Raw genomic sequence first — 15,373 nt, forward strand, 5'->3', positions numbered from 1 at the left:
ATAGGAAACTATTAAAGAATACAGTTCTTTCTGGATGACAAAGATAGTTGATAGTGGCATCATATAATGCATTTTACTAGTTTATAAAGAAGTAAAATGAGAAAGGAAGGTGTAACTGCTTCTGACAAGTAACTAATCTGAAGCAGGCTTGATACTAAAAGGGGCTGGACAAACTATTTTGTAAATATTTTTACTTCTAGTCAGTGGTGCTCTGCAGACAGATGAATAGCAGAAGTTAGAAGGACTCTATGGGGTGGGCAAACACCATCACATGACTATTTGGGGAAAATGATGACACTCTTAATTGTTTAAGTCAGAAACATATATTTTTTTAATATTTTATTTATTTGACAGAGAGAAAGAGAGGCAGGCAGAGAGAGAGGAGGAAGCAGGCTCCCCGCGGAGCAAAGAGCCCGATGCGGGGCTTGATCCCAGGACCCTGGGATCATGACCTGAGCCAAAGGCAGAGGCTTTAACCCACTGAGCCACCCAGGCGCCCCAAAGACAGAAACATATTTTTAAGTTAAGACTTCATGGTCTTTTAGCTGATAACACTTTAAAGATTTCTTGTGGAAACTCCTATCCTATCCACAACCAAATATTTATCCACAAGATGTTTATCTACTAGCAGAAGCAGCAGAATGATATTCTAAGCAGAAAAGAGTTTTAAAATCTTCTTTACTTGCATATAACAATGAAGAGCCAAGTCACAAGAACCAAGGGGCCTGTGATGTTTGCAGAGAGGAACAGAGCTTCACAAGATAGTAATAAAGACAGAGCTGTGAACAGCCTTAAAAAATTTCTCACCCAGAATAAATATTAAACCTGCCTGATAGGTTTAGAGGATGTTATATTGTAATTCATAATATATAGGAACAAAAATGCAAGGCAATATATTCAAAATAAGGGTCCTTCCATTTTTTTCTAACACAGATACTGACATTTAAAATTTTTAAAAGGCTACACAGAAATATAAGCAGCCTCAAGAGGAGTAAATATTCTTTCTATTGTGTGTATGTACATGTGTGTGAGAAAGTAATTCCAATTCATTAGTCAAGTATATGGGGTGAATGGTTTATAGACTAACCCAGAAATATAAACTATGCGGGGAAAAAATGCTATGAAACAGCTTAACTGCTGAGTGCCAGAAAAACAAAACAAAACAAAAAACCTTCAAAGCAACAATATAGGGAAAATTGAGGAGGAGGACTAAAAGGGTCCTTTTTACTTTGTTGTTGGTAAATCTGTCTTCTGTAGCCCTCCAAGGAGTCATTAGATGGAGAGAAGATCTGGAAGTGTCCTAGCTAATTTGAATGCTCTGAGTAGTCAATCCACATAATTCATGTCCAACTATGGATAATTTTTTGGCTTAATGTTCCAATTTGGATTGTGATACAGGACAAATTATCTGGCCTTGCAAATATGTACTTTAGTATGTGATACACAGCCAGAGCTTTGGGGAAAAAAATGACAGTATTTCTAGATGAAAAATTAAATTAGGGGAGTAATAAAATATTAATATAAAGCTAAATATTTCAAGTTGTAAACCAGGCATATACTCAAAGCCATGTTGGGAATAACAGAATAAAATACAAAATAGAGATAATAGAAAGAGGCTTTTTTTCCCTTTCAGATGCTGGAATTATGGGAAAGGCACTTTGTTTTAATAGCTTTCCTAGGATAATTCATTTTACATGGTAGTCTTGATTTTACAGCTATATATTTCCATAGTGTGCTTTTCAAATAAGAAGTACAAACTCAAAATTAATTGAGTATGAGGAATATTAATATACATGACTGCCTAGGGAATAAAATATATAGTAAAGCAAAGACTAAGACAAAAGCAAATGCAAAAAAAAAGAAAACTCATACTTTTGAGGCTCTTACACTATGAAGAGCTCAGATGTGAATTAACAATGAGGAACTTAAATTTCAAAATCAATGTATCACTGAAAGCTTATTTTAATTAGCTTTTACTATTGTATGTGTACTTTTCCTCTAGCTATCATGATAACATTTGATTTTTCTTAGATTACAGGCTATGGAATATATCTAATTTCCCTTTAAAAATACTCAGTGGTTGGCCATCAAATAAAGTCTTTCACTATAAGTTAAAACTTCAAACAAAGTAAGTAATGTAATTATCCTCGTTCGTCCACCATTATTTATGACATGACCTTGTTTTCCTTAAGTATAATTATGCTACTCTAAGGATATAACATTCTAAAACAACGCAACTAAGAGTAAGGATGCCTAAATTAACTAAACTGATTTTTCTTCAAAGACTATATGTAAATAAACATTTTAAATAGCTAATCTGATTTTCCATTGACTTACACAATTAATAAATGAAAGAAGTAATCCTAAGGAAAAGAAGTTACTAAGAAAGCCCCCTAAAGACTAATTTGATCATCATAAATTCTAGAACTTGTTTAAGTAAAACCCAACATTTTTTGTTGGTCTGTTTTCTGTTTCATAGTTTGTATATTGTTATTGCCTCTAACAATAAACCCTAAATGGCGAGGCTTCTGCACTTCTCTCTGGCTGCCACTCTTAGCAGACTCCAGCTAAGGGTTGGCCAGGACAGGTGTTAGCCATGAGATGGTCCCAGTATAAAGTCTAGCCCTATGCTACTAGTCATCTTGGTTGGTGGTCATGGCTCAGGGGTGACCAGATAGCTATGCCACTTAGAACTTGGGTAATACATGATATATTTATTTTCAATTCCATGTAGTTGGTAATTAATATATGTTTGCATAATAAATGACGGAGGATGTCAGAAGAAGAGTAGCTAGTAACAGAAGACAGCACACCAAGTGATAACAAACAAAAATATTCAGAATAGTATTCTTCATTTTCCCATGAAGCTCTATTGCTTCTTGTCAAGTTCTTCATGTCATGATGTTTAAAGGGCAGTTTCTTGTAAAAACTTTCCTCAAACTTTTCCAGGGAAGGAACTAATATTTCCCCCTGCCTTGAAATTTCCACCATTAAAGGAATGCTTTTGGTTTAGGTCTGAAAGATGGTGCAATGCATATGGGAAGGGGATGGACTATCCCATTAATGAAATGGTATGAATTAATTTATCAGATTAGCCTATTCATACTGTAGAAGAATTGACAGCTGGGATGGAGGCAGTAGTAGATGCTGAAGGCAAATATCTATTTTAGTTTTTATATCTTAATGTTATTTAGGGCGAAACGGATGAAGATGAAAATGTTGGCACTGAAAGTACTACTTTTGCATAAAGCGATGTGTAGTAGGTTTATGTTCGGTATGACTAATAGTTTCACTATGCTCAGAAGGCAAAGATATTATAAAAAGAAGGATTTCCCCGTGCACCTTGCTATGGAAACTCATTAAAAGTTGCAAAAAACCATAATTACTGCATGAACAATTTCATCATATTCTCAACTGTCTCTGAAGGTAGGAGCAATGAACCTAATCTACATCCTGCTGTCCAAGGAGGATCCTTGATCAGTTATAATTATTAAAAAATTTTTTTGTAAGCATATACAAAAAGTTATTCTAATTATTATTATATAGTAATTATATTAGTATATAATTTGCTAATTTATATTTGTTATCTATAATTAAGTAATTTATAATTTAATTTTGACATAGAAATGGTTTGTATAATTTTACAAAACCATAACTTGGCTATAATCTGCTTTTAAGATAACTATTTTCCACAGAATATAGGGATGCTTATCGTTAAAGAACAAAGCTGAAGGAATTTCACAAATAAATTCATTTTGTATGAGGGAAAAGAGTCCTCATAATACATTAAGTTTAAAACAAATGTCTCAGAACTACTTTCTGTTTGGTTCATAACAAGTTTTTTTTTAAACTTTATGTGAATTTACTAGTTTATAAACTATATTTATATTCTAAATAATTGTGAACAGAAAACCTAGGGTAAGGCAAGTCCCAGCACTAATCCATGATTCATTATCTAAACTTTAATTGGCACAACTCTTGAAATTCTGGGACCATATGGAAAATAATGAGTCCTAATAGGTCTAAGGTGGAGGGATGGCAGGGGACTGAGGAAGCCAGAAAACCGTCAATTCAGAATGCTTAGCCACTGCGGCAGTCTCCCCAGAGAGCTAGAACAATGTGTTTCTCAGTGTTTTACTGGTCTCTCCCTCATATTACTAAACCGCATGTTATTTCTCTCACTCTATGAGACAAAAATTAAAATGAGAAAACAAAAACAACCCCAAAACTGGTTTTCATAATTAAAAATGAAATTTTTAAAAATGAAATTGGCTGATGGTTAATAAAAAAGGCAGCAATTTGGGGTTTCCATAACAACCTGCGGCAACTGTTGACTGACATGCAATCTGCTGCCTTTTTATAAATAGCAGCTGATTCCCCCTCTTTCGTTTCAACTAGTTTTAGTGCTCGTCGGAGCTAATGGAACAACTGTGCTTTAAAACGACTTCACTCATCAAGCAGTGTACCTCTTCGCTGCTGTCTCGGCTGTAAAAATCCTCCTCAGATTCGGTGTCTCTCCTTGTCAGGCTGGTATCCTCTTTTAGATCCAGAATAAATGGGCACCCCTCTGGGGACATGTTCTGAGTTTTTCCATGAGGCGCTGATCGTGGTCTTGATGAAAAGGTGAAAATGTCCTTCGGGACAACCTGGGTTTCCTCTGCCAGTTGGCCATGTTCACTTTCCTTGCTGGCTTCCAGCCACATGTGTGAAGCGTGGCAGGAGTCTTCATCCAGAAGAGACCGTCTGCTGGATGCCAAATGGGAAATGCGATCATCATTTTCAGGAAATATCCACTCATCTGACATTGGGGAAAGATGACAAAAATTAGAGGAGTGTTCTGTCAGTGTTCTATTAAGGCAGGTAGTTAGGTTAAAATTTCTTGGGTTGCAACTGAGATTTATCAAATAATGCAGAAGCCAATGAACGCAATTTATCCACCATCTTGTAACCTGCTGCACATTTAACCCATAGATCAGTGCCTATAGCTATGGGCAACTCATTTGCACTTCTTCTCGGTCTGAGTTGAAACACTGACCAGGAAATTTATAAGTCTGAAATAATTATCACCTGTCTTGCAGCAAGTTCTTCATAGCACAGTCTCATTAATTTGACATTCCACGGGGGGAGGAAATCTTCCAAGTTTAAAAGGGTTTGAGTTACTAATATCTTCTTTTAACTGCAGGAGGGCGGAATATTTAACAAGTTTCTTTAAATAAAATAACTGGGCATTGTTTGGATTACAAATCATGGAGGAGAGGAAACCATGAAAAGGTTAACAGGGTTTGCCTTTCCATTCCACTGACTGAAACAGGACAATTCATAGACTAACTGAGCAGACTTTTCCAGTAATAGAAAATCCACAGAAATACTTGTTAATGTGATGGGCGAAAAAGATCTTTAATTATAGCAGAGAATGTTTTGCTATATAAATCTTTTTGCACAACATTATTTGTTTTGGTTAAAAATACTCTATACTACCGCTGGGATATATTTTAACCAAAACTATAAAAAAAATTCTGAACTTTAAAAATTTTTTGAAATTTAGTTGACACACAACATTTTGTTAGTTTCAGATGTACAACACAGTAAAAAGATTTTAATCTTTCATACAACAGTGAGATAGATTTTTATAACTACGATCCAGGCAAACTGTAACAGACGAATATTAAAATGATTGTCATTAAAAACATGCTTATTTTCTTATACATGCTTATTTTCTTCTTTAGAATGACAGCAGGAGGAGTGCCTGGGTGGCTCAGTGAGTTAAAGCCTCTGCCTCTGCTCAGATCATGGTCCCAGGGTCCTGGGATCGAGCCCCACATTGGGCTCTCTAGTCAGCAGGGAGCCTACTTCCTCCTCTCTCTCTGCCTGCCTCTCTGCCTACTTGTGATCTCTCCTTCTCTCTCTGTCAAATAAATAAAATAAAATTAAAAAAATCTTAAAAAAAAGAATGATGCAGGAAAAGGTTGCATTTTCTCAACTTAGTCTATTTTCCTTAAAATTTACTATTTTTGAGCATTATGACAATGGTGAAAATCTTAAATTTATTTATTTTTTTCAGCGTAACAGTATTCATTGTTTTTGCACAACACCCAGTGCTCCATGCAATACGTGCCCTCCCTATTACCCACCACCTGGTTCCCCCAACCTCCCACCCCTGCCCCTTCAAAGACAATGGTGAAAATCTTACAAAAAATGTGTTCAGCAGAACCAAAATGTGGACATGGTAATTTTACCCTGACTCTTGAATCCTGCTCTGTTTAACTTCACAAGAAAAGTAACCACGAGACATCTAAGATTTGCTGACTTGAAACTCTAAAACCTCCAGTACCAAAGCAACAAACAAAAAGAACTTTAATAAAAATATTAATGGCACAAATAAAATCGTATTGATCATAATGTATTTGTTTCTTAACACTACCATTATATAATAGAACTTGCTTATAAAAAGGGTAACAAATGTACATTTCTTAGGGAAAATCTGAAAGGGACAAGGCTTTCACATTTTCTGTAGGTAAGTGGCCTACAGCAGGCCGAATCTACATCATTGGACCACATTCACAGGGGATGTGGAAGGTCCAGAGTCAGTGTACCATGAGCGGGTGAAATAAACAGATTCACTGGGCTGTCCTCTTTTGGACAGCAAATCCTATTGCATGGTGCTAAGCACATAGCAGGTGTTTTGTAAACACAGTATATGCTTTATTAATAAATAAATGTTAAAAAAGATTATAAAAACTAATGGGCTGCATTACCTACATGGATCTAAAAAGAAAATTGGAGGAAAAGATACTAGGAATCTTCGTTTTGCAATTCAACAACTTGTATGACCTATGGTCAAACATATTATTAACTGTCAAAAAGTCAAGGTAAAAGGAATGTTTCTACACCAAACGAACTCTAATTATCTCACCACCACATGCTTTTTTGGAATCTGTAGTTTTACCTCAAGTATTTCCATATCAATTGTAATGAATAATTTGGTGTGTTTTCTTAGGAAAATATGTAAATTACTGTGTAATCACAATATTGCAGCAAACAAGATAAATGCAAGAATGATCACCTAAACATCTAATTAGTTTTTCTACACAGTCAGATTTATGCTAGAGACACTAATTGCGCCTAACATTTTAATGAAGGTTTCAACATTGCATAAATAAGACTGACAAACTACAAACAATTTTCATTTATTTTCCTTTTTCTCTTGCTCAAAAACAATTCGCCTTTGTAAAAGTACCACACACCTGCTAGGGAAGATATGTTGATGGGCTCAATGCTCTACACTCCAGCCGTCTCCATTATAAAGAGTACTGGAGACTTGCAACAATAGGTAATCTTTGGGGACAGTGACAGTGTCCTGTGAAAACTTCAGTTTCAACTTTCCTTCTGAACGATAACTGGTGCATTGAAACTTGGAAATAAAAATGCCCTTTCATCCATTAAAGTCTGACATGCAATTGGGGTTAAAAGGAGATTTATCACAAAATGATAGATTTTAGCAAATGACTGCATCACAACTTCTCAAAATGACTGGGTTTGAAATGCTAAACATATTGATATTTCATCAATTATTAACAGTTAAAGTGGACTAAAGATGCCAACCTGTTTGATCGGGTGACTGCAGTGCTGGAGAGCTGGGGTTCATCGCTGTGCTTTGTTGGGACCCGCTGTTGAGGGCAACTGTTGCTTTATCTTCATTCCTGTTATTTCCTGAAGAACTGCCTTTATTGGAATAAATATTTTCCACGATGTTATTTCTTTTGATTTTTACTCATTTGGAAGAATGCTACTAACGTGGTGTGCTTCTCTACATGATTATTGAAGAGTACCTTAGAGGTGATAATACAGACTATTTGCAGTTCTTTTCTTTTCCACTAGAATGTTTCAAGGATGAACTCAGCTGCATTTTTGTAGAGGGTCATCTTTAAATTCCTTGATATTTGCATGGGGGCATTTTATATTTAAGTTTTATAATATGCAATGAAAGGAATTCTATCACCCATATTATTTTCAAAGGGTCCTATATTTTCACTTTGGTTCCACATAAAATAGAATGTGTTTCTTTAAATTACAGTTCTTGCACAACCTGACTCAAAATTTTAAACCAAGCAGTTTCCTTAAGCATTTTAATAAAATGAACACAGAATTAACTTTTCTATTATTTTATAAAAATAACATGAATCCTAACAAGCCGAATTTCAGCCTACCTATGAACCCTACATTTTTGAGAAATTATGCTAAAAGATGTGCACATGATATACTCTGGGCTTGACTCAGGATAGATTAATGAATGTGCAGACAGATCTATACTTAAATGCCTTAAATCCAATATTCAAAGGGATAACTGTAATAAAACTAATTATTAACTATAAAACTAATGCTTTATTGGTTGTGAATACTTAAAAATTTAACCTACATTCTATTAGCATGGAGTCCAAAGGGAGAGACAGCAAATGTTAATAAAATACACACACACCCCTATATCTCAGATATATACATATATATACATACATACATACATATATCTCAGATAAATATATCTGAAATATATTTGAAATATTTGAAAAGGGCTCAGTTTAAAAAGAAGAGATATATATGAAATATGAAAAATTATGAGTTAAGTTCAATTTTAGTGAAGTCTGCAGGCAGGAACTTCCTCTATCAAATTTGGGCTGTTTGTAAAAAACAATAATTTAAGCTTATTCAGCCTTTGAGAGTAGAAGTAGGGAAGTCCTTTACTTCCGAGGTACTGTCTATTTAATCCAGCAAATCTCTGTTAGGGCTCTAGAGCAATTCTTTTGCAGAAAATTTGACTTCCATAATCCCTGTAGAAAAGACATTTATATTTTAAATGAATTGGTTTGTAATCCTTTGAAATTTACAGCCTGCAGAGAGAGATTCCATTGCTCTAAATAATATACAGATATAAGATAGTATTGAATTAGTGACGTACCGCTGTGTGCCTCTGTCCTTTCTCTGCTGGTGCTTTTTAACCGTAATCTTCTCCTGTTATTATTCTTATCTGCTGATGGTTCTTGAGGGGGATGTGGATGCATAACATGCAGATCGGCTGGTACATTTCATATCAAAGAACAAAAAGCCAGAACAAAAAGTACTATATGGTTTGAAATAACTCAGTAAATATAATTGTAGCTATAATGAGAATGTTCAGGTATCGTGACATCATATGAATCTGTATCAAAATCACAACTTATTCCTTCATGGAAAATAGGTAATTATTCCTATTCCATTATTGGGATCATATCTTTTGAAATTACTGAGATATTTTATGCATGTAATATAACCTTACAGAGAGCAACAGGTAATATGGTTAATTATACATACAACATACTATATTAAAAAATACAAAAAATGAAACTGATCACTAATACAGAAAAATAGCTGCTTCCTTTGAAAGAGAAAGTTGGTAAGTATGACTCATAAACAGCTTGGAAGGTAGTTTCCAAAAGAATCCTGGAGAACTGTGATCACACCTGGAAAAGAATTCTTAAGTGTAATTTAATTGCGTAATCATCATCATAATAATTAACAGTATTCATAGCAGCATCTAATATTTACGGAATGCTTCATTTCTTGGCACAATATGATGTGCTTGACTGGTTTTTCTTGTTGAATCCTCACAATGACCCTTTGAAGCAATCATTGTTTATTACTATTACTAAGGCCAGTAGCAATTTTATCCCCATTTTACAGATGAGGAAACTGAGACCCACAGGGTTTAGGAATTTTGATCAAGTCTTACAGATGGTGGTAGAGCTGGGACTGAACATCTGTGGCATTCTGTATTTCTCTCACTTTTGTGCTATATGAGAAATAGTTGTGATCATTAATCTCTAAATCAAATCAAATGAAACCAAATGCCTTCCTTTCCAACTTCCACAAAAGTCAGACAAGCAAGGATGGAAAAATTACAGTGAGAGGTAAGACTTTGGTACCCGTCTCAATTCTTTCCAATGATTACAAATTGCAAATCACTTCACCTCTCTATTAGCCATGAACCCTCAATCTACAAAATGGGACAAAAATCTCTTCTTCACCAACAGGGTTCTCTGTGCATCAATAGGAGAAAATAAAAAGAACTTTACAAGTGGAAGAGATTAACTAAAAGATATAATTAAGAAAACTTAAAACGCACGTAAAGTTCCCAAAATCTAGTTAGAGAATGCTATGTCATTTCCTCACCAGTCATCATAAAATAAAAATGCAGGATACTATGGCAATTTGAAATAATGGAATAAAGAGACTATAACGAGAATGATAGTTGGGGCCCTGAGTGGCTTGGTTAGGTTAAGCATTGAACTCTTGATCTTAGCTCAGGTCTTGATCTCAGGGTCATGAGTTCAAGCCCCATGTAGCCTACAATAAACAAACAAACAAATTAAGTATCAAAAAAAAAAGAGAGAACGATAAATTCCAGAAGAGAATATATGTGTAAGAATTTGAAACAGATTTCAATATCCACCATCTTTTTCATTTTTAAATGATAATTCTCTGGATGTTAAGATCTAATCAAGAATTAAAGTTCAAATTTATCTTCACAGGAACATTTCTATTTTCCCCTAGCTATTGGCACTTATGCATGAGTCTTACCACGAACAGGTATGGTCTGCTTTATTTGGTGAATATTTTCTTTATCAGCTTGCTCCTCAGACTCCGGCATCAGTGAAGCTGACATCTCTGCACTGCTGACACAGTCCTCAGCCACAGACTGTTGGCCTGAGCGGTTATTTTTGGACCCAATGGATCTTACTGTCTGTAAGGGAGAGGAATTAATCTGTACATCTTATAATACGGGAATTGCATTTATTTTCTGTAGAATTTATAGAGACTAATAATATTTGGACAAATAAAAAGTGAGAAAAGAAACTAGAGGAAATGAGAAGGTTAGAAAGTTGGTAGAGAGGGACATTATACCAGAAAATTAGAAAGAAATGGAAGGAGAAATATAATGTGGGACAAAACAGAAGACAAGTCTTCTAGACACATAAATTAAAATGTGCTTATACTCCATCTTTAGTAGGTAGGAGGTAAAACTGAAAATTGTGTGTCAGAAATTCAGAGGAAATTAAAAATAAAAATATAACATTTGAGAATCTGTTTGTTGTAAGGTATCTGGTGAAGATCCGACTCCTTTTTTATTTTTATTTTTTTAAAAGATTTTATTTATTTTACTTATTCATGAGAGGCAGGGGCAGAAGGAAAAGTAGGCTCCCTGCAGAGCAGGGAGCTCGATGTGGGACTTGACCCCAGCACCTTGGGATCATGACCTGAGCCAAAGGCAGCTGCTTAACCAAATGAGCCCCTCAGGGACCCTGATCCAACTCCTTGACAGAGACCACAAAATGTGTTCACATATATTTGCCTTTAAGTTTTGTTAACATATTTGATCAAAAGAATACTCAGAAATGTTAACTGTGTTGACATGACAAAAATAAAACAGTCTGAGTTCTTTTAAAATCCAGAATTTCTGTTCCAAATTTATTTAAGGCTTCTGCTTTTGGCATGTATTCCCCACCTCCCCAATCCCCGCCCCCTCCCAGTGCACTGTGAAAAAAAAAACTCTTTTCCCATGCCCCTCATGCTGAGACAAGTTCTTCAGACCTTGCTCCTACCTCAGTGGATATCCTCATGTTATTCCTTCTTCCAGAGAGAGGAGGTGGTCCCAGAACTCTGGATCCAAAGGCGATATGACAAACATCTTGATTTTTACTGTTGCGCATATTACCTGTTCCCTTGTTAATGAACTGATCTGTTTTGTTAAAAAAAGGTAATAATAGTCCATTAATGAACATAATGACAAACACCATGTTGCAATGTTTCTGAAAGTACAATACAGGTGTCCTATGATCTGAATTCTCCCTCTCCACTACAGGGCACCTATAAAAAATTCAGATACTGGAGCCCAATAATCAGATCTACCAGGTCCGTAGAATTAGAATCTTGGGAAAGTGCAGTAGAAATCTGTAATTTTAACAAATTCCCCTTAATGGTTCTTATGCTGTCATTTGAGAACCACTGCCACAAATATTCTTCCTGAGAGAGAGAGAAAAGAAAAGAAAGAAAAGCTACTAAAAATATATATCTTATTTTCTCTTTAAGGAAATAATTTAAAAAAACGATTTAACTCAATTGAACAAACATGTGATTGAGTACTCTTAAGCATTTCCTAGAAGTTTTTAGTGACACAAAAATCAGTAAGATAGATCACTTGCCCTCAAAGGAGGGGATAGTACAAGTAAACAGGTAATCATAACATAAAGCAGAGCAGTGGAAATTCAGAGAAGTGACCTCTTGTTCCTCAAAAAATTAAAAATAGAATTACCCTATAATCCAGTAATCACACTACTGGGTATTTACCCCTAAAATACAAAAATATTAATTTGAAAGCACACCTGTACTTCTATGTTTATTGCAGCATTATTTACAATAGCCAAACTATGGAAGTAGCCCAAGTGTTCAGTGATAGATGAACAGATGAAGAAGAAGTGGTACATATATACAATGGAATATTTAGCCATAAAAAGAATGAAATCTTGCCATTAGCATGTCCTTGCTAGGGCTAGGGAGTATAATATGAAGTGAAACAAGTCAGAGAAAGACAAACACTGTATGATCTTATTCATCTGTGGAATTTAAGAGGCAAAACAAATGAGCAAATGGGAAAAAAAAAAGAGAGGGGCAACCAAGAAACAGACTCTTAACTCTAGAGAACAAACTGATGGTTACCAGATGGGAGGTAGGTGGCGGGAAGGGTGAAATAAGGGATGGAAAAAAAAAAAAAAAAAAGAGTAAGTGACTTCTTGAATGGACCTTGAATGACTGATGATATTTCAGGGATAAAAGATGAAGGTACCCAGAGATAAGAAAGAGTGAACTGGTAGGGTATACTTGGGGGAAAATGAAATTGCCAGTTTAGCTGGAAGGATGGGTTTGGGTCACAATGACAACAGCCTTAAACTGTTAGGAGCCTATTCTAAATTTGAGAGATGATAGGGTATAACTGAAAATTTTGGGGGAGAAAGAGAACAAACTGGTAGCACCTTCAGGATAAGGCAGGTATGCTTTACCAAACCTTGCTGCTTTTCCCTTCTGGGCACACAGCTATATTACACTTCTGAGCCTTCCCTGCAGTTATATGGGTCATGTGACTGACATCTTATTAATGAGATCTGAGAAGTGAAATGTGAGAAGGGTAAGCTACTTCCTGGTCCCTAAAAACTCCCACATAATCCCCCACACTCTCTCTTTCTTGACAAGATGCAGAAGATCCAGGGGAGAGCTTTAAGGCCTGGAGAAGAACCCCTGGGTGAAAGGAGTCTGGGTCTCTGAATGACGTTATGGAAGGCTGCCCAAGGAACTCCTGATTGGAAGAGGCTGTGGGGCTCTTTGTGACTGCAGGTGAGGGTAATGGCTCTTAACTCAAAAAACTGGCTGCAACCTAGAAAGTCTTCTGCTGTTCCCCCTTGCAAGGCAGAACCAACTTGAATATTATGGTGTTGGCTCCAAGTAAGTCCACATTTGTCCTACAGTCCTGGATATAGATGAGCTACTAGCCACTTCTGTCTAACCTTTGCTCCAGAAAAAATTCCTGTAGTTAGCTAGGTGGTCTCTTTAGCCTCTGCTAAAGAACTATAACTTTACATGTGGAGTTAGAAACAACTCTTCTGCAACGGCATGAGAAAAGTCACCAACGTTTGTGAAAACGTTGTTTAGAAAGCTCCACTCGTTTAGGTCTGAGTAGAAGTAATATGTGTGGGTAAATGGGTGTTTTCTGGGTCTGGCTTTATGTCTGCAATAGATGAAGAGATGGGCGAGGGCCAGACCGCTGACATGATCTGAAAGAATGTTTGCTGGAAAGAAGATCTAACATGGTGGGATGGCAAAGTGGTGAGGAGACACACTGTTTCAGTTTTCTTCAAATTCTTGAAGCCCTGGTTAGATAGAAGAGAGATTCCATTTGTCCAAAGGGCCAAATCAGAACTAGTGAGAAGAACTGACTTCAAGGTTTTAGTCCAACATAAGGAACATCTTTCTTTAATTAAGCATGTGTGGTCATTGTGGTGGAGAATGTTCTGTCACTTTGAAGATGTCCAAGCAGAAGTCTGGGAAATTATTCCAGCTGTTGTAAAGCAGATTCAGACACCAGAGGACTTTCTGCTTTCTATTTCTGGTCTAGTCCTCTCTTCTGAGCTCCATGCCTGTATCTAGTGGATTTCTAGCTCAGTTCCTCAGTTCCTCAGTTCCATGTCTCGAAGATGCTTCAAACGGAAAACGTGGTCCAGTGGCGGGCACCGGTCCACGGAGTTTGAAGAGTTAGGATCCAGGTGTCATCCCTGACTCCTCTCTTCAGCTTCTCCACAGCCAACCCCATGTCTATTTCTCTCCACCTCCTCCATCAGCACTGCAGTCCAGGTGACCACATCCATCTCCTGGATGATCACAGAGACTCTCAAGGGATTCCCCATGTCGATGCTGGCTCCCTGTCCCAGGCCCTCTCCAAAATGTAGCCAGAGTGGTCTTAGGCAAACATACATCTGATCAAGTCATTCCTTTCCCTCACTTAAAACTTTTCAATGTCCTCCCTGTTGCATTTAGGATTAAGAAGGATCCTAACAGTGGCTGCAAAAACCTACATGTCTGTCTTCAGTTCACATCTTTCACCCCTCTTTTTTCTGCTCTCTTCACAGACTGGCCTCCTCAGTTCTTCCTGCCTACCATCTAATTTGTGTGTGCTGTTCTCCATAGCTAGAAGGCTCTTCCAGTATAGGTACTCCCATAACCCTCCCTTCTTATAACTTGTCAAAATTGCACTTAATTTTTAAAAAAAATTCAGTTAACATATAGTGTATTATTAGTTGCAGGGACAGAATTTAGTGATTCATCGGTATATATAACATAATATATAACACCCAGTGCTCATTATAGCCAGTGCCTTCCTTAATGCCCATCACTGAATTATCACATCCCCCCATCTACCTCCCCTCCAGCAACTCTCACTTTGTTTCCTAGAGTTAAGAGTCTTTTCTGGTTTGCCTCCCTCTCTGTTTTTATCTTATTTTTCCTTCCCTTCCCCTATGTTCATCTGTTTTGTCTCTTAAATTCCACACATGAGTGAAATCACATGGTATTTGTCTTTGATTGACTTATTCCCTTAGCATAATACCCTCTGGTTCCATCCACATCATTGCAAATGGCAAGATTTCATTCTTTTAAAATTGTACTTTTACATGTGTTTGTGGGATTCTCTGATAATGTATGCTCAGTAGATATAAATTCAGTAGCCTAGTTTGTCACCCCTGAATTACTAGCCTGATACCTGACATGGAATGATAGATCCTTGCTGAGAAAAATG

At 36.4% G+C, this 15,373-nt stretch overlaps 1 protein-coding gene across 2 annotated transcripts in view; it reads right to left on the reverse strand.

Annotated features, from left to right (window-relative positions):
* CFAP20DC (CFAP20 domain containing) overlaps nucleotides 1-15,373 on the reverse strand; it is a 255,896-nt gene that overhangs the window by 86,999 nt on the left and 153,524 nt on the right. For both annotated transcript variants that reach the window (XM_045989870.1, XM_045989869.1), the window contains exons 8-12: nucleotides 11,634-11,770; nucleotides 10,612-10,774; nucleotides 8,954-9,070; nucleotides 7,603-7,722; nucleotides 4,467-4,798 (exon numbers count right to left, since the gene is read on the reverse strand). In XM_045989870.1, the coding sequence (XP_045845826.1) occupies nucleotides 4,467-4,798; nucleotides 7,603-7,722; nucleotides 8,954-9,070; nucleotides 10,612-10,774; nucleotides 11,634-11,770 (869 nt within the window). The remainder of the gene's footprint in view (nucleotides 1-4,466; nucleotides 4,799-7,602; nucleotides 7,723-8,953; nucleotides 9,071-10,611; nucleotides 10,775-11,633; nucleotides 11,771-15,373) is intronic.

Source organism: Meles meles, chromosome 20, assembly GCF_922984935.1.
Source record: "Meles meles chromosome 20, mMelMel3.1 paternal haplotype, whole genome shotgun sequence".
In the NCBI taxonomy this organism is placed as follows: domain Eukaryota; kingdom Metazoa; phylum Chordata; class Mammalia; order Carnivora; family Mustelidae; genus Meles; species Meles meles.